Source organism: Dermacentor variabilis, chromosome 2, assembly GCF_050947875.1.
Source record: "Dermacentor variabilis isolate Ectoservices chromosome 2, ASM5094787v1, whole genome shotgun sequence".
NCBI lineage: Eukaryota > Metazoa > Arthropoda > Arachnida > Ixodida > Ixodidae > Dermacentor > Dermacentor variabilis.
In genome coordinates this window covers 210109523-210135788 of record NC_134569.1, presented here as the reverse complement: position 1 = coordinate 210135788, position 26266 = coordinate 210109523, and the positions used below count along the sequence as shown (strand labels likewise).

The following is a 26266-nucleotide window of genomic DNA, read 5'->3' as shown; positions in this document are numbered from 1 at the left end:
TCCTCGCTTATCAGGGAACAAGCCGCACCTGTGTCCACCTCAAACTGGAGCGGCTTCCCCTCCACTTTCAAGTCTACGAGGAACTTGGGAGATGGTGTTCGTACACTCACTGCGTGCAGGTCTTAGCAGGACTCACTGACAAGTAGTGGTTTGACACTGTGCGCCACTTACTGCTTGTGTGCTTGCTTGCGTCTGCTTATTGCCGGTGCGTGGTTCCTTGTTTTTCTCATTTTTTTTTTCAAGATGCAGGCACGCTCAAGGTCACCTTTCGTGGAGCAGAAACGTCACTCGTCTGTCCTGGAATTTGCATGTTTCAGGATCGTGTACGCCGTCGCATCGATAGCAACCGACGAATGTTTGCTTTCTCGATTGATTTTCAACGTCCTGGTAATTTCTTCCGAGTTTAAGGTGTTGCGTAAAAGCGACGCACCACCGCTCCTCCGCTGGAGGAAGTACTAGCGCGGCAGCGATGGACAGCGTTGCTGCCCACCCAGCATCGAGTTCCGAGAATCTTCCGCTGCCCCCAGTGTCTCGGCCACCGGACAGGGACCGAGCGTTTGTCCCCTCGAACACATGAGGCTGTTGCCTGAGTGTATTGTAGAAAGTAAACTCAGTCTGTCTTCTGACACCAACCGGTGCATTCCGTTCACGGACGGAGCCAGACCCAGTACGTGACAGACATCGACCTAGATGTTATAGTGCGCTTTGTTAAACAAGCAATGCTTTCGACAGGTCTGAGCAGTACAAGACATTTAAATCACCCTGAAAAGTACGTAATCGCTGTTTATACGGTTTGTACTGTTATTTGGTGCGCATGTCGTCACTTTTATTTAAACATGATTTTGAATGGATTACTTGCCGAATACAGCGCAATCATAATCTTGTAATGCGAATTGTGGTGTTCATAGGCTAACGATAACAATCCTAATTACTCTGGTAGATATTCCCATTACACAATACTTTCGGAAGCAGTCGCGATATCGTCTGCATAGCATAGACCTTAGCGTCAACTTCTCAATAAAAGTGGCGAAATAGTCTACCACATGCACTGCCATCCCTGTGACTAGTTTTTCAAAGGCATCGCACGCTCGCTCCTGAACATAACAAGCTTGAGCTCATTTCCTGGCATGTCTTGGGGGCAGGGATTCTGGAATTAGCTGTGCATTGAGAATTTCTGGAACAATTTAAACAATTAATTTATGAATCCATAGTGTTAGACTCGTGAATATATGAGTTGCCGTTATTCACTGAGGAGGATGTAAAAATTTGTTACATGTCCTATTTTGATATTTACATTAAGTGATTTTTCACGGAAGTACGACTAACCGGACAGGGTAAGAACTTCATATTAGCAGGAGTAAAGGAAGTCGTACCCTGCAAAAACATGTTTTCTGCGCAAAACATATTACTACTTATTACAAAAAAGCTTACTTTTGGTGACGTTTATCTACTTTCAATAATTGTTTCATTGTCTGAATTACAATGCCAAATTACTTCTCGTTTTTGAACGAAAATTGCGAAATTGAATTGAATTCTGGGGTTTTACGTGCCAGAACCACGACATTATTATGAGGCACGCCGTAGTGGGCAACTCCGGAATAGATTTGACCTCAAGAGGAGGAGGGAAATAGATAAGTAGAAGGCAGGGAGGTTAACCAGAATAACGTCCGGTTGGCTACCCTACACCGGGGGAATGGGAAAGGGAAAAACAAAGATAACAGGGAGAGAGAGGACGGAAGGAAAGACAGAAATTGCGGTGAGTTCGCTGACATGTGTGGTCTTACAGAAATTGCATAAATAGTCACAGATGGTCGCCCAAGCCCGTCGTTTTTAAGAAGCGCAAAAGCGCCTTCACCGCTTCATGGGCCGACGGGCAATGGGGGCGATGTTCCAGCAGCACCTGCACAGAAAGCGGCCGATTGCCCAGTTTTTGGAAAGCTTTGGCAAGTTCTTGTCTCTCTGGGGTGTATCGTGGACAGTGGCACAGCAGGTGGTCGATGTTTTCTTCGGTTCCACAGACCTCGCATGCGGCACTGCCAGTCACTCCAATTCATGTAGAGTACGCCTTTGTGAAGGCAACTCCTAACCAAAGGCGAAAGAGAAGCGTAGCTTCACGTCGAGGAAGTCCGAGTGGAGGCCGGAGTTGCAGGAGGGGTTTAGTCGACGCAGTCGTGTAAGTCGTAAATTTGGCGAGTTCCACTCGGTCAGTGTGAGACTGCGTGCCAGGTGTCGAAGCTGCCTTGCGGCGTCTGTCCTCGAAAGCGGAATTGGAACGCTGTGCTCTTCTTGATGTGCTGTGCGAGCAGAGTTACCGGCGGAATCATTGCCACTGATTCCACAATGGCCAGGTACCCACTGAGACCGACGTCGTGACCTTTTTGTTGGACGTGATGGTAAAATTTCGCAGTTTCATACGTCAATTAGTCATGGCATCCGTGTCGGAGAAGTGACTGCGTGCACTGTAATGCCGGTTTTGAATCACAGAACACAGCCCATTTTTTAAGTCTTTTAGAATCAATGAATTCCGTTAGCTCTGCTGCCGTTGAGGTCGTGACATGCTATGTCTTGAACCGCAGTGTCATTCCTCGCGTTGGTATAATGACGGCACCACCAGAACTGCACGACGTAGTCGATCCATCGGTACAGATATGCACGTGGTTGCTGTACTTTTCATGCAAAAGAAGTAAGCTCAGCTATTTTAGAGCAGGGGCCGGTAGATCTGTCTTCTTCTATAGTCCTGGAATCATTATACGTACTTTTGGACGGCTCAAACACCACGGTGAAAACGCTGGCTTGGCCGCAGGTGCGTACCCTGAAGTAATCGACGCACGATGTGCCCTGACAATACGGCTAAATGTCGAGCAGTGCCTTGCAGTAGTGAGGCTCGCCAAGCGGTGGGAAGGGTTCCTAGCATAATGCCTGACATGCATACACATTGTCTCAACGGTAATGTGCGGCGTGGTTGGGTAATCCTGCGCAAGGGCAATGGTTTCAGCCGTTGATGCACTGCGTGGTAAGCCAAGACATATCTTAAGGGCTTAGGCTTCAATACTCTGAATCGTACGCAGGTTAGTCTCGCAGGTGTTGGATACTGCAGGCAGGCTGTATCGCAGGAATCCAACGAACAACCCCATGTACAGCTGTAACATGGCGTGTTACAGCTGTACTCGCCAACTTTTTCCTGCAAGGAACCTGAACAGGTGACAGATAGCAGTCAGCCGCTTTTTCACGTAATTCACGTGCGGAGTCCAAGATAGGTCTCTGTCAATTACGACTCCCAAGCACCTGTGACTTCTGCTGTATGGTATAAGTTGCCCGTTAATAGATACGCCGTAAGCAGACATTCGCTTCCTCGTGAATGCCACCATTGTGCACTTCCCGCCTGAAATTTCAAGTCCTTGTTCATGAAGGTAGCAAGATGTCATTGTGGCTGGCTTCTGAAACCGAGCGCGAAGCTGAAGTCGTGTCACACCTGATGCCAAAATGCAGATGTCGTCCGCATAGATGGAAAGTTGTACGGTGCTTGGCAGGTTAACTAATCCACAGAGGGTGAGATTGAAAACAGTCGGGCTAAGCACTCCGCCTTGAGAGACTCCTCGGCTCAAGGTGATTTGACCTCAAGGTGATCTTAGAACCCGGTCGATCCTGCGATCTCGTGCTTAGCAGCGTATAATACCATAGCACGGAAATTGTGCTTTTTATGTTTATTCAGTTGATGGTGTCCGTCTGCACACGCTGACGATACCAGTTTATTTATTAAAAGACTACACTTAAGGTCCAATTGCAAACCATTCCTCTCCATGGGCCAATTCCTAACCTTACGTGAAGGTCTGTAACCTGTGATCCACATGGACGAAACAAATGTATCCCGAAAGCTCCCTTCACCCGTCCTCAAGAAAGGAACACCTTCCTTAGGTAAGGAATGGATTCCATGCGCTTGGGTTCGAGTTTACTCTTCGTGAGCTACATGTGAACGTCTTTAATCAGCCAGAGTTGTTGGTCAAATATTTTTATGTGAAATAGATAATATTTAAAGCGCACGTTATTTCCTGACTTCCGTTGAAGATGAACGCACGTAAGCAGCTGGTCAAGCAGCTACCGAGCATTATTTGTCAGAGTGTCGGCTCCGGCCGATCAAACAGTCTACTGCGCAGCGCACGTCGGCAGGTACCACAAGCGCGGGAAAATTAGCCCTCGTATCGAGAAGGCTATGGTGTTGCGTAGCTGTCACGCCGGTAAAATGGCCGTCTGCTCTGACCTCCTCTCGAGCCACCGACGCTCAATGCTGCCAGAGGCCGGTGCGCGTATGCGGCATTTTAGGCGCTATCGTGGGCGGGACTTGTATGTACGAATGAATGGACGAATTTCTTTTCATAAATATCCAAAGAAGTTTGCGTTTGGATTCGGAAATTACGTGTCCTTTAATAGGTAAGCAACGTGACGGCTTTAGTCTGCCGTGCGTGCTCATCCTCTTTGGCGACACTGGTGCTCGGGGATGCAGCCTCCACCCGGCGTGCGGATATAGCCTCGACGGCAGGTGCATCCGACCACGCATTGCAGGGTGCAAGACCGAGGTGGTGGTCGACCGCAGACGCGCGGGCATGCGCTGCCACACTGGTTGAACACCTCGCCTGCTCGGCAGCGACGTCCCCGAACACCACCTGCGTAGGCCATATGCGCCGAGTAAAACAACACGCGCAAATGAATGACCGGTGTGAGAGGCATTTGAGCCAAGAAAAACGAGTTAACCGACAGAGCACCGTAGAGACGAAACGTGCAGGAATGATATATCTGGAAATCCATAAATTCGAAGGGTATTCCTGCAAGTTGTGAATTACATGCAGCAGCAATTAACAAGATGCTACAAACAGCATATATTTTGTTTCCTGCGGGCAATTTGTGCGTTTTCTCTCCTCCTTTCTTCTTTTGACCTACTTCCAGGCATGCACAATTGACCTTTGAAATCTAAAGCGATCGTATTTGGCGACACTCGATTCGTGCCTCGTGACGTCTAGAATTGTGTCATCATAATTAACATTTTAATTAAGTATAAATTACTTATTTGATGGTTATTTCAGCATTCATGTTTAACTATTGTCATTAATGAAGGTCAGCAATTGGCGCTCTTACTTTGATCTCGCCACACATAGTAGGACGCTTTGAAATATACTATTTATTTATTTATTTATTTATTTATTTATTTATTTATTGATAACTACTGCAATCCTGAGTTCGGGTTCTAGCAGAGTTGAGTTACATTTGTTCGGGTTTGCAAATTGGCAAACAACTACCAATAAAAGAAATACACGGAAAGAAAGTATATAATTTGGCAATGTAAACACAATGATGTATCAGAACCAAGCAAAAGAGCACATAGAAAGCTTAGCGCGACATACGAGGCATGTCTCTGCTGTAGGTTTAAAGCAAAGAGGTTTAAGGATGGTTGTGGAACGATCTTGTTAGTAGGTTTATTCCATTCAGTTATTATCCTAGGAAAAAACGAATACTTAAAGGTGATATTTCAAGTGGAAAAAGAAGTTATGGTCAAAGCGTGTCTCTGCCTTGTGGCATATCCTGTACAAAAAGAAAGTATTTGCGATATGTCAACCTTATAATAACATTTAGCTAACACAAAAAATTTAATAATAATAATAATTGGGGTTTTACATGCCAAAACCACTTTCTGATTATGAGGCACGCCGTAGTGGAGGACTACGGAAATTTTGACCACCTGGGGTTCTTTAACGTGCACCTAAATCTAAGCACACGGGTGTTTTCGCATTTCACCCCCATCGAAATGCGGCCGCCGTGGCCGGGATTAGATCCCGCGACCTCGACAAAAAAAATTTTTTTGCAATCTCAAAACACGATTTCCTTGCGTTAGCGTTGGGCGGTTGGCTTTTGCTAATAATGATGTGATCGAAGTTTGCCCAAAGCTGTCGTAAATAAATCGTACCGCTCTCTTTTACATTTTCTTTATCAATTTGGTTAACATATTTCTGAGTATACGGGCTATTTGGGCGACGTCTGCCTCCATATATGAAAAATACGGAGATGCAAATCATGCAGTAATTATGCCAGACAAGGTTCACGTCAGCACTCTACGTGGGAAGCTGCAATAAATATCGATAGTAATTGCAGTTCACTAAGAAAGACATGTGATAACTTTGGAAACGGAGCATTTATATATATCCCAGCATTTATGCAATTGGTTATTGTGCGACAGCAGGCGCTTTGTTCTCTGGCATGAGTACAGTAGCTCCAGCACATTATTTCAGCTGTCCAATAGGTGGCTTTCAGTGCTCTAGGTGTTTGCATATTTCGTAATATTCGTCCCCCGGCTGCAAGTACAATCGTGTTTTGCTTAGTTTTGTGCCCCTTCATAATTTGAAGTAACCAGTCTTTCCTCAGTAGTAAGCAAACGCTAAAGGTGGGAGGCGCACACAGTATCAAGCAGCGTTAACAGCGACCTGTCGCAGTGAGTCGCATTAACCGACGATGCTCCGAGTGACATGAGCCTAGACAGTTGAGTGGATGCGTAGGTGCTGCTAAATTGTGTCGCTGTTGCTTCCGCTCAGCAAAGCGCGGTTTTAATTTCTCGTCAAAAGGTGGCCGCTGCAGCTCACTTGTAGGTCAACCGAGACAAGCAGCCACTATACAGTAGACGACGTGGAGTGTGCGTCATTCATGGATTACGCGGCCAGTGCCAGGGGTCAATCCGTTGCAGGAATTTAATTTGTACAAGAGTGTGCTTGAATACAAGGAATATAAGTATGGCTTACATACTGCGGTTCATAGATTAAACCAAAGGATGAAAGACTTCTACAATATATAAATCACTGCGGTTGTAGTACAGACTGTACGCATTTTCCGACTTCTTCCACAAACTCTTCGAAAGTTGGCTGGGTAAGAGCAAATTAATTGAATTGAATTTGAATTGAATTTTATTCCGCGACAAGAAAACGTTACGAGGAGGACAGGTAAAAGCTGTAAGAACAGCTTGAGGAGCCCTGACCCCCCAGCACACGTGGAAGCATAAAAACGTGCGGCTAATGGAGTACGACCTACTAAGAGGAAACACTTACAGGAGTTATAAAACGTCAGTTGAAAAGGGGATTATACAGTAGTCATAAAGATAAAGGAAGTCATCATATCACATCATTATACAAACACTAAACGCAGTTGTTTTGGTGATGTGCTATACATGTCAATCTTATTTCGTAATCGCCTGTACGAAAAGCAGAGAAAGTATTACGTCCACAACATTCCTGAATGCCAAGTCGTGCTTCTGGCGCACTTCTGCTGATAAATTCGATGACGTATGTCACGCATTGGGTACTAGCCAGGGCAACGACTCAGAAGCCGACTCACCTTGTGCTTCGGTTAAACTGACTAGCAGAACAGCCATCAGGGTGGCGCAAATGATGTAACGGGTCTGCATTTTGATGTCCTGCATGGGCACGAGGTCATAAAACCAAGGTTTTATACACTTATTGTTTCACAGCTTGTTAGTACAAAATTGCAAATAATTGTAGAGGAGACAGTTTGGTCACACGGGAAAGCATGAAGGGCCCAATTCACAAATATTTCTATTCATTAGAGCTGTTTCTCATTGGCCGTCTGCATTCGCTAATACGCGTATGTTCGCTTTCACTATTGTTAAACGTGTAGTTGTTCTTGTACTAATCCATCTAAAACATATAAGAGCTTATTTGTCCAGGCCAAGAATAAAAAGAAAATGTACTGGAAATAGGAAATACAAGGTTGGGACTGCCCGAAGTCATTTTGGAGCAGTTTTGGAAGCAAGTAAAACTCCCTTTTCGAACTTTTTGGAGCAGACTAGATTGCATTTTGGAGCAGCTTGGAGCAGACTACATTTCATTTTAGAGCAATTTGGAGCAGCAAAGATTTCAATTTGAAGCACTTTGGAGCAGGTCAATCTGAATTTTGCTCGCAGCGCGCTTCGAAAGCACGGCGAAACAGAATAAACCGACACGAGTGATGACTGCAACTTCCTTAAGCTCTGATAATAGAACCGCATCGTGCATGCAAATTTTGGTAATAGTGTGTATATTTTCGTTACTGATAGCAATCTCAAGAAGACATGCACTCTGCAGTAGTGCGTCCGAAATATCGAAAAGTAACCGAAGACATATTTTACAAATGCATTTTTCTTGAATGTCTCGACAGTGTGGGTGAACTGTCCGGAAATGCGCTTTACCAACCACTGTAGTTCATAACAGAGTTATGAACTACAGTGGTTTATTATTGAGATAGCAAATATATGGACACTCCAGGCACCTTTATGCCAGCGTCTTCAGTGTCGCCGTGGTGTTCCGTATAAAGTCCTAGGTTGATAACATCTTTGCCGCGCGCCGTATCCTGCAAGTGGGAGTGTAAGCGTGCGAGGCTGAGCCTACGATGGCGGCTTAATCGCGCGCGCGCAAGGGAGTGAAGCGGGAAGAGAGAGCACCGTTTTTCGTCCTACGAAAGGTGCTGGGTGGAGGGGAGGTTGGGGGGGAGTGCTCTACTTCAGCGTCTGCTGCGTATGGCGCCGCCGCGCGGGCCCAATCTGGAAAGCGATCTGCGACGGGGATAGAGTGCATGCGCCGAGTGCCCATGGCTGTGTGCGCGCTGTGTTTTCGCCGCTTAGTTCGCTTTGAAGCGAGAGGCAGCACGAGTGTCAATTCGCCTGCTTCTACTGCTGCGCATCCCCACTCCAACGTTTTTACAGCTATTGCGCGTGGTGATCGAAAGAGATGTGGTCACGTTTGCATGCGCGCGCATGTCACCTTGCTTCGTAATCTGTTAGTGCGCGGATAATTACAAGTTTATACGATCGATAAAACTACTACCCTTACTCCGCATAGCTATCTACTAATCTGCTATCGCAATCGATGCTTTGCCTTTCGCGCGAAACTACGCCTTTTTTCGAAAGCCATTTTCACATACATAACCAGGGCGATTACAAAGCACCTAAGCTTTTACTTTCTGGTAAAATGTAAAACATTCCAATCTGTTTTTATTCTAAATCGGGCATTAGCCCTTCGTGATAGGTCAAAAAGGCTGAGGTGATTAAGGTATCAGTGAATATGATGTTTATTACGCATTCATTCAATCAATCAATCCATCAATCAATCAACCAGTCAATCAATCCTTCATCACTCACACATGAAACATTTCCACTTAGTTTGGCGGAACACAACAAAAGGTAATTTGCAAAGAATCATGATATTGCAGAAAAAACATGTTAAGAAATATTGAAAACGTCCCCGTGAGTCACCTTTCCTACCCTCTGTTCTTCAAGTACTGTATAATGAAAATAGACGATCTATATCCGCATTGCCTGTGTTCCCGGTATAGGCTTGAAGTAAAAAAAATTGGAGGACGCTTAAGCTTCGCCTTCAAGAGTGGAACGCGACAGCGTTCCTGTCGACCCGCCAAGGGGTGTAAAACAATGGGCTACAGCGCAGCCATCACTTACGAGGCGCCCCGCATCGGACGCGGTGAGCGTCGAGCCATATGGTGGATGGATGGATGGATAAAACTTTATTGAATCTATTTGAATGTGGTTGGGCTCCTAGACGTCCGGGAGCCCCCTGGCCGACATCTCTAGGCAAGCGCGGTCCACCAGCCAGAGCTGGTCATCCGAGCAAGTGGCCCGAAGAGCGGCCTCCCACGAGGAAAAGGAAGGGTTGGGAATAGGCTCTACCGCCATGGGCGTGGGTTAGCTCCACAGACAGTGGAAAAGATCTGCCCGGGGCGCTCGGCAGGTGGTACATTGTGGATTATGGAGACCAGGGTGAAATAAATGTGCCAGATAGGGAGAAATAAATGCTTTGGTCTGGATCTGGCGCCAGATTGAACTCTGATGAGCGGTAAGGGAATGGTGAGGGGGAGGTAAATCTCGTCTGCCATCCCTGTAATACGTGGTAATCTGGTGGTAGGTGCAGATCCCCTCTCCTGGCTTTTCCATGGGGTTGGGTGAGTGGTCGTCCAGGGTCCGGAGGGAAAGACCTCGGACATGCGCATTAACGCGCTCGTTCCCGGGGACACGCTCATGCCCAGGTACCCACGTGATAGTCACCTGGTGGGGAAGCGAAGGAATGTTTTGCAAAATGTGTGTGACTGTCTTAGGTGCTACGCCTTGAAGGAAGTAACGGTATGCACTTTGGGAATCGGTGCAGATTTCTGTAATGGCAGAATCCCCAGCCGCATGCGCCATTGCTAGGGCTAATGCGACCCCCTCAGCCACATCGGTGCGCGCTGTTTTAATCGAGGCAGAGATGTTAATGCGTCCGTCCTCCGTCATGGCAGCGGCCGTGGCCGTTCCTCTGAGCGGACCGACCGCGGCGTCGACATAAAGGACGTCTTCGCGATCTTGGTAACGTCGGGTGTAGTAATCAGCCCGCGCCTTACGTCGACCCGGATAGCGGTGCGAATTCATGTTTCGTGGCAACGGTTTGAGTTGCATGTTAGCTGTGAGTCTTACAGGAATGGGGAACCACGGCTCTTCCATCGGGATCGTGCCGCTTGGCTCACACCCCAGAGTTCGGAGTAGGTTTCGCCCAGTGGGTGTTCGGGTGAGGCGTAGAAGCTGATTACTCCTCTGTGCCTCTATGATTTCCTGGACGGTATTATAGAGACCAGTCTGTAGGAGGCGGGTAGTGCTAGCGCGCATCGGCAGCCTCAGTGCGGTCTTAACCGCCCGTCTGATTAGACGATTAGCCTGATCCATTTGTTTCTGAGTGAGGTGGTGATACGGGAGGTGGTAGGCAAGGCGGCTGACCACTAAAGCTTCAATCATTTGCATGGTGTCCTTTTCAGACAGGCCGTGATTGCGTGACGCAATCCGGCGAACCAGTCCTGAGATTTGTTTTATTTGTTTGTCGAGGAGGTTCAGTGTAAAACCCGCATCTAGGTTAGATTGGATGTGCAGACCAAGGATCCTGATTCTATGTACATTAGGCACTTGTTGACCGTGTATGAACAGATGTATGCCTGGGTCGCCTTTGTGGGGTTTAATAGTGAGCAATTCGGACTTTTCTGGCGAGCAGAAGAGCCCCATTATGCGAACATGCCGTTCGATAACGTTGATAGCTGTTTGTAGGACATCTTGGGCCTCCCCAATAGAGCCTTCTGACACCCATAGAGTCATATCATCAGCATACAAAGCGTGGTGCAATTTAGTGATACCTGCGAGCTCTCTGGCGAGTGGGGCCATGGCTATGTTAAATAATAGTGGTGATAGGACTGCTCCCTGGGGTGTGCCCCTGTTTGGAAGGGCAAAGGCGGCCAATGTGAGTGGACCTAATCTAATCTCAGCGGTACGATTTTCCAAAAAAGCTTTGACATAGTGCCAGATCCTACGGCCACAACCTGTGGTGGCAAGGGTCCTGAGGATATGGTCGTGTCCTACATTGTCAAAGGCCTTTTGTATGTCTAATGCTAGGATGGCTCTGGTGCGGGCTGTCCGTCGTTTGGGATTTAATAAGGTCTCTTTAATATGCAAGAGGACATCCTGCGCCGATAGGTTGGGGCGGAAGCCAAACTGAGTGTTGGGGAAGAAATGCTTAGCTTCTAAGTGCGGTTGTAGTCGCCGGACAATCACATGCTCAAAAAGTTTGCCTACACAACTCGTGAGAGAGATAGGTCGTAAATTCTGAAGCAGTAACGATTTATTCTGTTTCGGAATAAGATTAATCTGGGCGTGTTTCCAATCGCCAGGCAGTGTGCCCTTTCGCCAGTGTTCGTTAAAGAGATCCGTGAGCTCCTGCAAAGATATGTCATCTAAATTTCGGAGGACTTTGTACGTTATCCGGTCGGGCCCTGGTGCAGTGTCCCTGGTAATATAGCCAAGGGCCTGTTTCACTTCCGGCAGTGTGACATCTGAATCCAGGTTTTCGTCTGGATCAGGGGGTGTTAAAGGGGCTGCGTTCGGATCGGTAGGTATGGGCTGTGGAATATACAGATTTTTTATGTGTGCCATAATATCAGTGCCCTTTTGCTCCTCTAAGTAAATCAGCTTTTGAGTAGTAGTGTCCGCATGAGTTTTGGTGGAAGTGGGATCGAGAAGAGCCCTCAGGAGGTTCCAAGTGCGTTTTGTGCCCAGCGTTCCTTCAGTGTGCCGCAAAAGTTGGCCCAGTTTGTTTGAGCAAGCTGGGTGGCATATTGTGCAGCCTCCTCCGTGACTGCAGCGATACGAAGGCGAAGTTTGCGGTTTAATCTCTGGCGCTTCCATCGTTTGGAGAGGCTTCGACGAGCCTCCCACAGATGGAGGAGGTGGGGGTCTACTTGGGGGGCATTCTTGGTGTTCTTAATCTTTCTTCCAGCTCTGTCGAGGGCATGTTGTATCTTTTGAGTCCAAGACTCTAAGGTCTGCGGTGTGGTATCCTCCACGGCGATGTACGAGCGGAGTTTATCCCAGTCAACGAGGGTCTGAATTTTGGGCCGAAAAATTTTTGAATTTTGCGTTAGGATTGTTTGTATCACGTGGTGATCGCTGCCTAATGTGTCCGGCAGGACCTCGTGTGCTTTCACCATCACATGTATGCTTGTCATCGTGAGGTCTGGCGTGGTGTCTCTTGCCGTACTGGTGCCCACTCTTGTTGGTATAGTGGGATCTGTGATTAAAGTAAGTGTGTGGTGCATCATAGTGTTATGTATAAGGTTGCCCTTCGGCGTGTTATTTATATAACCCCATGCTGTATGGCGGGCGTTAAAGTCGCCCACTATGATTCGATGTGTATAGCGTGTTTGAGCAAAAATTTCCGGTATCCTTGTGCCCTTATCTTTAGGGGGACTGTATATGTTGACAATCAGCAGTCCTTTTCCCGATGTGGGGTTGGACGGGATAATCTCGAGAGCGGTGTACTCGGTTCCTCCTTCTGAAGGACCCCCGGTAGGGGTTCGGTCTATGAAGGGGAGGGTTTTATTAATAAGAATAGCGGTACGCGATGTTACGGATGCCACGTGATATCCCTGCAAGGATAGAGACGCGGACCCCGTTTCCTGCAGGGCCAGTATATCTGGCGGCTTCGGAAAAAGTTGAATGTATGCGGCCAATTGGGCGAGTTTCTTTTTGATGCTTCTACAATTCCATTGCCATATGATTAGGTCAGATAAAGTTTGGTTTCCGGGTGGAGGAGTTAAGCCCACTCTGCCCGAATTCTGTCGCTTATTGGAGTTGGCCATGTTGAATCGTTACGGGGGTCGAAACCCCCAACTGTGGGCTGGTCATCTCCTCCGTGGGCTGAGGGGAGTGAACGGCGGCGGCAGGTTTGGGCTGTTTATGCTTACGGGTGGGTGATGATTGGGCATGCAAATCGAAGAGGTGATTAATTGCAGATTCTATTTTGTCGATGCGTTGATTAAACGCGGTCTGCACTCTTTGTAGGGCCTGCTCTTGTTCTTTAACCATTTGTGTTTTGACAGCCTCGAGGCTGTCGCTTACAAATTTCAGAACTAGTTGCGTGAGGCCTTGTGTGAATTCTGGAGTTTGGAAATATTGTGCACAGATCTGTTGTGAGAGGACTGGGGCATGGGGCGGCGCTGGATGGGGAGGTATTGGGGAGGCCTGCTCAACGGGTGACTTACCAGTGTCGGCCAGGGGGTCCTGCCGTTGCTGCAGCTGTGAGTCTGGATCCAGGCGCCCCCCGGTTGCCAAACCAGATGAAATCTTCAGACCCCCTCTTGCCGCCGAGCCAGGCGCATGGGTGGGCAATCGTTGCGGGAGTGCCGGCCACGTGGCGTCGCTTCTCGTGCCGCGCTGCACAGGAGGGCGTGGCGGGTGGTTCGTGAGTGGTGTCGCAGGTGTCCGTATGGCAGGAGGTACTCGGGGTTGAACATGTGCTTGTTTGGTTTTCTTTTCGTGGTATGATATTTCCGGTTCCTTCGGTCGGGCTGTGCTGTGAGGTGCTTGGCTGCAGGCATTCTTAGGAATGTCGTCAGGTTGTTGGTTTGTCGTTGATATCTCGGTACTCCGCCTCGGTGGAGTCGTATCGGATCCCTTTGGGCGCTGGCGCCGCTCTTTCACCGATCGGGGCCCGAGTCTCCTCTGACGAGCCGGGCAACTCAGGTCGATGGTGGGATGGTCATCGGATCCGCAAGTAAGACAGCGTGGAAGGCAACCTTCGTGGTGTTCATCCGGGTTAAGCAAGCCACAGTTCCCGCACCGCCGTTCTTGTGGGTATGGGCAGATGTCGTGCCGATGTCCGGTTCGGAGGCAGCTGTGGCACACTTGGGTGACTGGGCGGAAAGGTCTGCATCGAAATTCTACGCCTTGAAAGTACACGTAGCTGGGAACTCGCCTGCCCTCGAAGGTGTAGAGGCATGCTCCGTTCGTTCCGAATGGTCTGGCTTGGATTATGTTGATATCATGGGGGTAGGTGACCGTATCGTTCATGAGGGCTTCCTCGGTAGGTATAGGTAGGGCGCCTGTGATTATCCCCTTGCAGGAGTTGTCCGGGGAAGCCACGTACGCGGAGACTTGATACGATTTGTTTGCGAGCAGGAGCGTCTGAATGTGGCAAAGCTGTTCCGCCAGGTCAGGATCCGGGGTGCTGACTAGTGCGATGTTCTGTTCCTTGCGTACTCGTATGCGCGCCGTCGGAGGCAGCGGGGCTCGGAGTGCGGTTTGTATCGCGTCTCGCAGAGGTAAGACCGCTTCTTGTTGTAGTGATATACCTCCTCTTATTCGGAGAACCACCTTGTGGTCCCCTGCTGGGAGGCGCGGCAGTCGAGGCCAGCCGGGTCCGTGTCGACGTTCGCGTGAGTCAAATGGGGCGGGTGGAGTCTTGAAGGACACCTCGGCGACAACCCTCCGTCGGCGAGCGTCGACCACCCGGTACCATGGAGTGTGAGGCACGGGTGGCTGAGGATGTGTATCATTGGGCATCTCGGCTGCTCCGCTCCGGCCGGGGCGGTAATCGCAGAAGTCGATGTCGCGCTCGGGCTCCAAGTCATCTGCATCCATGCAGTCCAGTTGGCCTGCCGGGTCGGAATTGCTGGTGGACATCTCCGCGGCTCGGGCCCCTACCCTGGGAGCCGCGTTGCAGGGTGCGTCGGATGCCGACGCGGCGTCCGCGTCCGCCGTGCCGCTGTCGCGGTGGCGCGTTTAGGCTTAACGCGGTGACCGCCGCTTAGGGATTTCAAACGGCCGTCTCGGGCTAAGAAAAGAGTCGAGCCCGGAAATACTGGTGTCAAGTAAAAGCTGGTGACTTGCCAGTGACGATGGTTGTACGATTTCGTGCTGATGGTGAAAGATTCCGGGTGGTTGAGGGTGGATTAGCAGAGCCCGCTGCGACGCGATGTGCATCCTGCGTTGCCCAGGTAGCGTCCCTCGAGCCATATGGTCAAGCAACGCAGCGTTCGGCGCAGCAACGAAACGTGCGCCTGAGCAAGCGGAACGAACCAAAGAACTCGGTATCTCGGAGGGGGAAATGATGCACGCCAGCCAAACGTCGTGATCGGCACGGGCCGAAAGATAGACAGATAGTGATCTAAAGAAAGGAAGGCCGCATGATTCTGCAGAGGGAGCAAGGCGAAGCGTTGTCAGGGGAGAGAGAGTCCATGCCGCGACCGGCCTCGCACCGGTCCTCGTACAGCTCCAATGCGCGCGTGGCGCGCCATCTGTCGGGCAGCGCCGTACATGGAGAGGAGGGGGTCTTCTATGTTTGCCGCAAGATGGCTCTGCGTGTGCGGAAAGCCCAGAAGAAATGCAGCGGAAACGCACTTCGCTACTCGTGTAATTGCGACTTCTGTAAGTTACATGTTCATAATTACCGATATACACCGCAGTATAACTTTCCACGGCTCGTTTCGAAGGCAACACCGCATTCACTAGAGGCGCGTTTGTACCGCTTGAAAGCATCGAACTCGTGGCTGAGTGGTAGCGTCTCCGTCTCACACTCCGGAGACCCTGGTTCGATTCCCACCCAGCCCATCTTGGAAGTTGCTTTTTATTTATGAAGTGCCTGCCGTGATTTATCGCTCACGGCCAACGCCGCGGACGCCGACACCGACGCCGACGACACCGGCTTTTCTGCGACACGAGCTCCTTAACGCTATCGCGTTAAAAATAGTAGCTATTCCCTACTACGGTTGGCATCGCTTTCTAAAAGGACCACACCTTATGAGAATCGAAACACACAGCCATGGCTAATCAAAACGTGCAGAATGGGATACGGACAACCAATGGTAAACAGAACGCTACCACATTTGTTAAATTTCTGCCATAATAACGGATTCACCGCCGAAACAGCATCGAACCAGAAACTGAACTTGTTCTTCTGCGGCAAAGTTCCTTTCTCATGACAGAATTTCATATGGTTTTTCATCTCTGACCATGTACGCTATACGCACTGAAAAGTACTGATTTATTGTTTCATATTACAAAAATGTGTACCTTTTATTTTTCTTCTTTTCCTTCATTATGTAGCGTTTTTAACTCGCAGTTTTTTATGTTTGTGAGTTCTTCCTTTAAGATTAGTCTATCACGCCGTTAACAAACTTTTTATTTCTAGAGTTAGTTATTCTCACTGTTGTGGACAAGTTATTGCTGTATTACCGTTAGTATTTGTTTGTGGTTTTTATGTTGCCATGCCGAAAGTGTTCTGTTTCTTGTATTTTGTACTCCGGGGAGCTGGAAACTAGTCAAGCTGACTTGTCAGCTTTTCTTCCCGCACTCCCTCACTTCATGAGTGAAATAAAGATTTATTATTATTATTATTATTATTATTATTATTATTATTATTATTATTATTATTATTATACAGCACCACTCCAAGGTGCTATGACCGTGGGGGGAAAAAGCCGACAGAAGCGCTGGCATGAGGGTACCATGCCCTGACCGACAGTGGCGGCGGCTAAGGCGTCCTTTAAGCACACAAATCAGGAGCGCTATACAAAAAATTCACGATGAATGGTTTGTAACAAACTTGTTGCGGCCGCATTTCGATGGGGGAAAAATGCAAAAACACCCGTGTATCATTCATTGGGGGCGACTTATAGAACCCCCGTTGGCCGAAATGAATCTGGAGTCCCCCTCTACGACGTGCCTTATAATCTAATCGTGATTTTGGAACGTAAAACCCCCAATTTATTTATTTAATGATCGCTGATTCTTGAAACTTCCCTATTATTTCAAAACAACCTATTAAATAAAAAAGAAGGACAAAACTAACTGCATTTCAAACAGACACTTTGCATGGTGTTAGAAAACCACAAGGAGAGAACATATTTGCGGCCAGTGCAACAGACGAATGTAGCACTGAAATCACAGCTCAAATAAAACATTATAATCAGGCGCAGTGAATTTTCCATCATCAAGGCGTGAATGAACGAGTACTGATATTTAAGCAATGTACGGTAGTTTGTTTAACATATAAGGTAACTGATGTTTTAGTCTGTTGTCCGTAACCGATACTCCGGAAAGGAATATATCATAGTTCGATGTAACGCAGTAGCTTTGTTTTTCTATTTGGCGTTAGTTTTGAAATGCTTCCTAGTATGCTGCTATGCGCCTTTCTGCTTGATATAATGATGTATAAGGGTGCATTCGTACAAGCAGTTAGTTGCCAGCTATGATTTTGTGTTCATAAAACAAATGTATGCTTGGCGTGTCATAAGGTTGTGAATGATACACACAGCTTTTTTCTGCAACACTGCGATCTTATTTAGCTTAGTCTGTATGGTACAACATAATAAGTTACCGTATGCTAGGTGGCTAGAGGAGATTGAGTTGTGGATAAGATATATAATGTTTTGCGGTGAAATATACAGAGCTGCCCATGGCAACATCGTAGAGGACCCGACACCCATCGATCCAAATTATAAAGCGATCTTGCAACACTACAGGGAATTCAGAAGGCTCTACCCAGCCCCGCATAGGAACCTTTCAGCCGTGGACTCAGCGACGTTACGCAGGCTCCAAACGGACACATACATAAACCTACATAAGTTGCACATATACTACCCAACAGCATACAAGGACATATGCCCGTGGTGTGGGAGCACACCAACGCTCTACCACATCACATGGGAGTGCACAGCTCACACAGAACAACAAGAAGATACTAACACGAGAGCAAGGTGGGAGGCATTGCTATCCAGCTCCGCCCTCGGGGATCAGCTCAGGCTCGTTCGGAGGGCAGAAAGGATGGCGAGGGCCAGCGGTGCCTTGGAATAGGGGCCCGACCACACGGCGTTACCCCGTTTTAGGGGCAACGAAGTTCTTTCTACTAATAAAGTTTTGTTCTTCTTCTTATACAGAAATTTACTGATTACACCGCATCCCTTGGATATCTTAACTATTAGCGAATCGGTACGCGCGTTCGAAATTAGGTGCTCATTAAATATTGCGCCATGTTATTTCATATCTCTCAGGCAGGGTATGTCAGCGTTACGGAGAAACAGGCTTGGCGTAGTTTGGAGTACAGTATGTCTAGTCCGGAATACAATAGGTACAACTTCTTGAGAATTAATAACCAATGAGTAGTTTAAGCTCTATTCAGGAAAGTTTTTCAGTACATTGTTATTCATATCGAACAATGCTTCGAAAGTAGCTCCGGTCAAGAAGAGGCTAGTGTCGTCTGCATATATTACAAATTTACCATCCCAAGTAATACAGGGTGTTTCACTTAACTTGAGCCATAGTTTAAAAATATTCATATGCTACGTAGCTGGACAGAACAAAGTTGTTGTGTGCCGTCGCTTGGAGATGTTCACACAGATGTCCCTTTTGCAGTTTCCCTAATTGAATAATTAGTTCTAATTAATCAACTTCTCAATTGTTAGAATTAGATTAAAGGTGCCAATGAGAAATTTGAAGACTAAACATGAAAACTCCCGAATCGACTTTCTGTTGCTCTATACGTGCTACATAAGAGCGTTTTTCCGAGCGCGAAAAAAGCCCGCGGAAACACGTAATGTGCCTCGAGCGGCCAGTCGCACGGCAATTTTAGAGGGCTAAGCAAACTTTCACTTCCTCAAGGACACAAAGGAGCCGCACTTTCGTTTTGTTGCCTGTTACTAACAAGAAAGGCCCATGCCCGTATAGGACACTGTACGTGTCCTAGTTGCGACAGGAATGCGATTGCATAGTTCCCCTCCAACCGGTATTCAGTAGAGAGGCCGTGAGGGTCGATGGTACATACGTGCCTCTGGGTTCCATTGTTCGAAACGCAATATTCCTCTATGCTTGACAAGTACGAATAACTTTCCCTTCTTTTAGTTATTAGTATAACTCGAAGACACTGTTTCCCGCTGACATTTATAAACATGTAAAAAACACCAGCCTTGGAACGTGCATTTACTTTCAACTGGAAGATCAACAATACAGTCGACATGCTGCAGGTATCTCGCTTAGCTTTTGGAGACACACTTTCATATCTTATATAACGTCTATTCATGCATTGGAAAGACGAAATAAAGCAATGAAAACATAGGCTAAGGTATTCATATCTTGTCAGATAAAAAGTTAATGTTAAAATTAAAACTTAAATTATGGGGTTTTACGTGCCAGAACCACGATATAATTATGAGGCACGCCGTATAGTGGGGCGAAATTTGGACCACCTGGGGTTCTTCAAGGTGCACCTAAATCTAAGTACAGGGGCGTTTTCGCATTTCGCTCCCGTCGCAATGCTCTGTGAGTAGAGTCAAGGTGCTCGGTGCAGCCATTGACTGGGCGCTCCTGAGTCTGTTTCATTGGCACTCTGCGTGGATTTGTGAGAAAGCCAGTGGTTAAAGGTGGCTTGGTGACTAAAACGCTAAATGAGGAAGTGCGCGAGAAAGTGGCACTCGTGGAAATAATACTTAGACAGTATATTTATGGAGATCATAATATATGTGAAAAAGCGTGTGGTTTACAATATGAAAGCAAATTCGTAGGTGTAAAATGAGTTACAATGCAGATTGATCAACTTAGTGAAAGACTGACTTTGTCGTGTGGCGCATGTTTCGTGACCTGTCTTGCTGATCTCGCAGTCACGCGGCCATGGGCCAGAAATGACAGGATGGGAGAAAGCGCGTTGTTCCTTTGCAGCTGCTGTTGCTTAGGTACAAGTGGAAAGTAGATACTGAGTAAATTTTATCTTATTATGCTAGGTTTAATGTGACAAGTTAAAAGCACTTCGTATAGCTTAGTAAAGATATAAAGCAGCATATTTTCTTTGCAAGGTGGGGGAACAGGACGAAGTGTGTCTCGTGCGTGAGTGACCCTTGGTTGCTCTGAAGACTTGATGAAGAAAGTTATTTTCTATTTTCAGATCTTTCCTTTAACGCGCGCCTTTAAAACCACCTTGGGAACTCGCAAGAGAAGCGTATGACGCAAGGCGTTTGATCGTCTTTATTAATCGTCTAATATCAATTATTACGTGTTCACACAATTTAGATATCTTTACCCATTATTGAGTTTTGTAGTCGTAAATATGATAGTGATATGGTGATGCATTGCGAACTTCAACAATTCTATTAAAACATCGACCCCTAAATCAAGATATGCTGGCTACAGTTAGAAGAATATGACATTTTGTTTTAAAAGCAATAGATTTTTTCACTTTCGGTGCAGTGCGTCACGACAAAAACGATTTCACCTTTTCCGTATATTCAAGGAGCAACTCCCGAGCTAAGATTTCCTCCTGAAAGGAAGCTTTATCTTCGGGCTCCTATCTAAGCGCATGGAAACGGACTTACTTCACTGCATTTAAAAAGAAAAGGTTAAAGTTCAGTGACTGTAGGAAGCGCAATTTTTACATATATCCCTCTGTTTTTTCACGAAAATTGCTGAAAATTGCAAAATAACCATTTTTCTATCCAAATTACAACTGTAAATGCTAAGTCGATGCATCCATTCCCAGCGGTGGACCTTTTTAGGAACGGCCCGGGCTTATATCTGCCGGTAACTGTGCGGCACGGCACTGCTATCAGTTGTTGAAGATGGCAGTTGCGCTTCAGACGGGTCCACGGCGTACGAGTAATGATGTCTGCCAATGAGAACCGCCGACAAGCTCCGGTCATTTCACTGGGAGAGTCTGGACCGCCAACCATACAGCCTGGACCTCGCCTCCAGACATTTCTACGTTTTCTGTAGGCTGAGGAAGTTCCTGGCAGGTTAGCGATTCACGTGTAACAATGATGCCTAGACAGCAGTCCGACGGTGGTTCCACAGTCATTTGGACGAATTCCACCACAAGGGCGTCTCAACTTTAGTGCTGCGATAGGACAAATGTCTCAGCCGGTGTTGGGACCATGTCAAAAAGATAGTGTAGGTGCGTAGAGTAGTACGTTATATTTCTAATTACCCAGATGTACCCTATGTAGCTAATAAAAAATAGAGGCAAATACTTTGCGATTCGCCTTCTTAACTGAGCAATGAAAAGGAACATCAAAAATTTCTAGAGTGTGCCTAGTAAAACATACAAAGCGGACAACACTGATGTGTTGATCACCGCTCTAAATGCACCACTAATTTGTGCGTATCACGTTTGCCACACCCTCTAAACATTGTAAGACGTTCACGTGAGATATAAATTCATATATCTACTTGGTTCGCTTTAAATTATCTAAGGGACATAATTCAAAGAACTGCGACAGCTGTATTTCCTGCGGTAATGTAAGGCGTTGTGGCTTGGTACTTCCATGCTACGAGCGGGACGTCCAGCGTCGTCCTGTAATCCAAGCGGAGCTCGGGTGGTTGGTCCAGTCACAGGTGGGTCTCCACCCGTCCAATTGGATGGGGCATCACGGTGTGTGTGCATAAACCGTGTGACCTGGTTAGGAGTACACTTGCGTCTTGGCAGCTGACGCTGGAGGGTGTGGCGACCCTCTGTAATCCAGCTTCTTGGAGGCCGTGCACGTCGGTCAATGGCGGACAGTTGCGCATTGACGCTGGAGGGTGTGGCGACCCTCTGTAATCCAGCTTGGAGGCTGTGCACGTCGGTCGATGGCAGATAGTAGCACAATGCTAGAGGTGGTGCCTAAGGCCGGGGAGGGTTGCGCCTCCTTGTAATGCAAGCATGGAGGCCGACACAACCATCCGAAAGGTAGGTTCGGGATGAGAGGCGAGGTACGTCTAGATCCCAAGTGTCAGGACGACCTCGCCATCTAATGCCGGGGGACCTTGCGAGCCCCTGTAATCCAGCTCATTGGAGGCTGCGTGAGTGAATTCGAGCTAGGTTGCATATGTGGTGCCGCACCGAGGTGCAGGAGATCCACACAGGTCACAGGTGACTACGCTGCGAGAGGTGGCGCTCTCGTGTAATCCAAGCCGGTGATCTCGATCAAGGAAGCGCTGCCTGTGTCTTACCTCGCCCCCCCTCCTCGTGGGCGCCTCGGGCAACACTGCAAAGTGGCTAAGAGGGCGAGGAAGCGAAGCCACGCCTTCGGGTTTGGGAGTAGTACCATAAGGTGACAATCGGGAGTTTCCTGGTGTCAGGACTCAGGCCTCCTGTCACTGACATGGGAAGCCCTTTTGGGAAAGGGCCGGCGGTCAACCCATCCGCTATATAAATGTGGGGAGAGATGGCTTCTCAGCCAGAGGCCTGGTGTACAAGGGAATCACCAAGCTCGAGGACGCTTCGGCGCCTGGCAGAGGTGCCTTTCACGGGGAGCATTCGGGGAGTTATCGCCCCCGCCTACTCGAGTACGTGGGTTGCCCACAACACGAACAACGAGGTGACAGTAGTAGGGTGGGCCGTCACGCTCGAAGGTAGGACTTCGGTCCGACGATGACCCAACGTAAATGGGCACAGGACGTATAGCTCTGGCTAGCGACCCGGCCCTGGAATGCGGCTCGGTAGGTCGACATGCCGAGCTGCACCCAGTATGAGCAAAGGTCCTGGGAAGGGCGCCCGGCCCTGACCGAACCGTGTAAGGTCGGGGGGATACTTTTTGGCGGGCCAATACTTCATTTCTACACATCGTGTTTTTATTTCTGTCAAACCTGCCAGTTTTCGGGAATTGAGCAATTCAGGGCACTACATCAAAAATCTGCTTCCTTGAATGACTAGCACTTCACCTTCACATGCTATACATTTAATTGAAATCGTTAAAGCGGTTGTCTCATGCATATATTTTTCTGCTTTACATGCATCTTATTACGGAAATCGAAGTTGTCTCCAAGGTGAATCTCCCTGTTAAGACGTGTTCATAGCGGGGAGAGATCCACTTGTTGCAAGGCGCTCACCGTCCGATGAGATGTTCAATCTTAGTTTAGCAACGAAGTCCCGCGAGAAATGTCCTGTAAGAAGTTAGATGTTTGTTCCAAAGCGCCAAAAATGTTCACCATGCTGGCTAAAGATACGACGGAAGACCGATTGCATTGGCAGGTTTATGTGCTTCACGGCAGCGCGTCAAATCGCCGGTCGTGGAAGAGGCAACGGGGGCTCGCTGCATCCGATGTCATCGACAATCATTCTCCTTATCCACGGGAGAAGTGTCTCATGTGAACACCGACTTCAATGCAAGTTAAAGCTGCAGAAACTGTTTTGTTTAGCTGCTCGATCATTTTACGTTCGCATTCTCGAAGCGATGTGGAAGGTGATTTTTTTTTTCGTGGAAACTCAATTACAAAAAAGAAAATCGACCTCTGGTAGGTCGCTCCGTTTTGGCACGTGATCTGGCCTGACAGAGTAGGCGGATATTACATTCATGATTAAGCGGGGTGTGTTATCAGCTAAGCACCAAAGCTGCAACAGGAAACTTATACTTACCCGTTGTTGGTTACATGTTTCAGCAGAGCAGTGATGGAGTGATAGCGCTTTAGAATACGTTCTGTGTCAGCTCCAGCTTCGGAAAGTGTGCTCGGAATATGTGGCGAAATACACTAGAGTTTCCACAGTGAAATTCAAATTTCGGAGCTTATGTACCGATATTTATATTTGAACAATACATCATAAGTGTGTGTTAGACAAAATAACACCGGCACACAAGGATTACCCTATTTTCTACAGAGAAAGAAATCATGCGTCTGTTTCAAAAAAATGTCGCCATAGCCATCTGAAGTGACTATACGTGAAAACGAAGGGGTATTTCAGCGTCAGCGTGCGGTACGATACGATAAATGAGTTCATACGTGTTTAATATGCCTGACTCTACGACATTCAGGGCGATAGTTCTGTTGATCGGTAAAAAAAAGTTAAATTATGGGCCCTTAGGTGCCAAAAGCACCATCTTATATTGAGGCACGCCTTAGCGGGGGACTCCGGAAATTTAGACCGCTTGTGGTCCTTTAACGTGAACCTAAATCTAAGTACTGTTAAGAACGGCCAGCTGCAGTGCAAGTTTTGCCGGCTAGTTGCGACAGTGGCCGCAACTTTCCTGGAGCGCCGCCGCCAACCTCTAGCCACGGCGTGACTAAGTCGACTTTGTGTCGGGAACAATACGCGCGTCCTCCGCTCTCCGTCGCTTCAGCTAGGATGCGTTTGACGAAGCAGGCTTTGTGCTGAAACCGCCACCGTTACGCTCTAGCCTCGTCGCCGTTGTGACTGAATGAGTTCGGCGGGCCAACTATTGCTACCTAACCCACCAACGCGGACCTGATCTGCTATGAGTGGGCGAGTTGCCGCGGGAACGTCGTCGGAGACCTCTTCCCACGCGCCGACCAAGACGCAAGACGTTGGCTACCCAGGTGCGCTGCTAGTGTCCGCTCCGAGTTCTACTAAATTCGTGTGATGTTGGTTTCGGACCGAGAACCCGTGTGTGTGTGTGTGTGTGTGTGTGTGTGTGTGTGTGTGTGTGTGTGTGTGTGTGTGTGTGTGTGTGTGTGTGTGTGTGTGTGTGTGTGTGTGTGTGTGTGTGTGTAAACCGTCGCGCGCAGAGGCGGCGTGTTTACGATGACTGGACGAACGTTTCCGCCAACTTGTAATCGGGGGAGGACCGGGTGTTTATAAACGGCTGTTGTGCGCATGCTCGATACACTTTTCTTAAGCAGTCATGTTGGGCTGAGACGCTCTCTCAAGCAGTCGTGTTAGACTGACGTACTTTCTCTCGACGTCATGCTAGACTGATGAACTGCATGTAAATACTGTAAATAAACCCATATTCCTCGTTCTCGATGAGAAGCATTCCTTCCCTTCATCAACGTCCTCAGCGTGGATAAGTTGAACGACGGCATGGGCCATCTACCTTCTAATTCATGCCGGACTCCAATCTTGACAACGGGTTACGAGCGATGGGATTGAGCCCCCAATCCTAACAGTACATGGGTCTTTTCGGATTTCGCTCCCATCGAAATGCGGCCGCCGTGGCCGGGTTCCGAGTTTAGTAGTCAACACATTACCTTAACAACGACGGAACAGTATGCCCTTTGTGCTTACTCAACAGGCTTCTTCCACCTCCCATCAGTAGCGCCTTATAATATTCGACTTTCGCGCATGAGCAGGCGTTCGAAGGAACAATAGATCAATCATCAAGCAGTACTATTAACTGTAAAAAAGAAAGGATCTAAACATTTTCTTCAAGTTTTGCGTACTCCATTTGTGTATCACCATTAATGCTACAAACATTTACATCGCAAGCAGTGTGCCCATTAGTAGCATTGTGTTATTTTTCTTATAGTGCAATGGCCTTATTGCGTTTCAGAAGTTTCCTGCAGTAGTAGTAGTAGTAGTAGTAGTAGTAGTAGTAGTAGTAGTAGTAGTAGTAGTAGTAGTAGTAGACTCACAGGTCGGCAAAAAAAATGCGACTCACTAGGGCTCACTCGCAAAATATATTTTTTGCTGATGGCCTGACTGGAACTCACTCGCCGAAATTCCACTCAGCTAGGCTCCCGACAGACAGACACACAATCACATACACGCATACCTGTGTCTTAAGTATGCTCGTTAATTACAGCTGCAGGCTTTAACCTCCAAACCTCCACCTGCGTAGATCACTGACGTTTACTTTCGATATTCCACTTTGCCCTGCTTTGGACCGCTGTCTCTAGCTCCCCAACATGAATACCAAATCTGCACGTTTCGAGATAGCCGTGACCGGTACGCTCTACGGCTGAGCAAAAGGCCTAGATTGGCAGCGCTGCTGCAAGGTGCCGTGCGCGACGCAAACATGAACAATTGTAATTTAAGCACACTACTGACAGCATAGCGTCCGCGATTTGTAAGAAAATCGAAAAGGAAGACGTACCAGTTTATAAGCCGAAGTGCGGCAGCACCCACTCACGTTAAGCAAGAATGCGCCGAGAAACCCACGCAGACGCCTCGACAGCAGTGCACGGGATTGGTACACTGGCGGTTATTTATGCTGTCGCGACGGTTCCGCCATGTGT

General features: G+C 47.9%; 1 protein-coding gene across 1 annotated transcript; it reads right to left on the bottom strand.

Annotated features, from left to right (window-relative positions):
• Positions 1 to 4402: 4402 nt before the first annotated feature.
• On the bottom strand, positions 4403 to 26266 carry LOC142573073 (chymotrypsin-elastase inhibitor ixodidin-like). The gene is made up of 3 exons (XM_075682587.1): positions 26125 to 26266; positions 7372 to 7450; positions 4403 to 4661 (listed from the first exon to the last, which is right to left on the bottom strand). Exons 2-3 carry the CDS (start codon positions 7439 to 7441, stop codon positions 4465 to 4467), a joined length of 267 nt encoding a protein of 88 aa, XP_075538702.1. The 5' UTR covers positions 7442 to 7450; positions 26125 to 26266; the 3' UTR covers positions 4403 to 4464.

Coding starts and splice junctions, on each gene's coding strand:
- LOC142573073 (XM_075682587.1), bottom strand. CDS start 7,441: ATGCAGACCCGTTACATCATTTGCGCCACCCTGATGGCTGTTCTGCTA. Junction 4,662..7,371: donor CAGTTTAACCGAAGCACAAG/GTGAGTCGGCTT, acceptor TGGCCTACGCAG/GTGGTGTTCGGGGACGTCGC.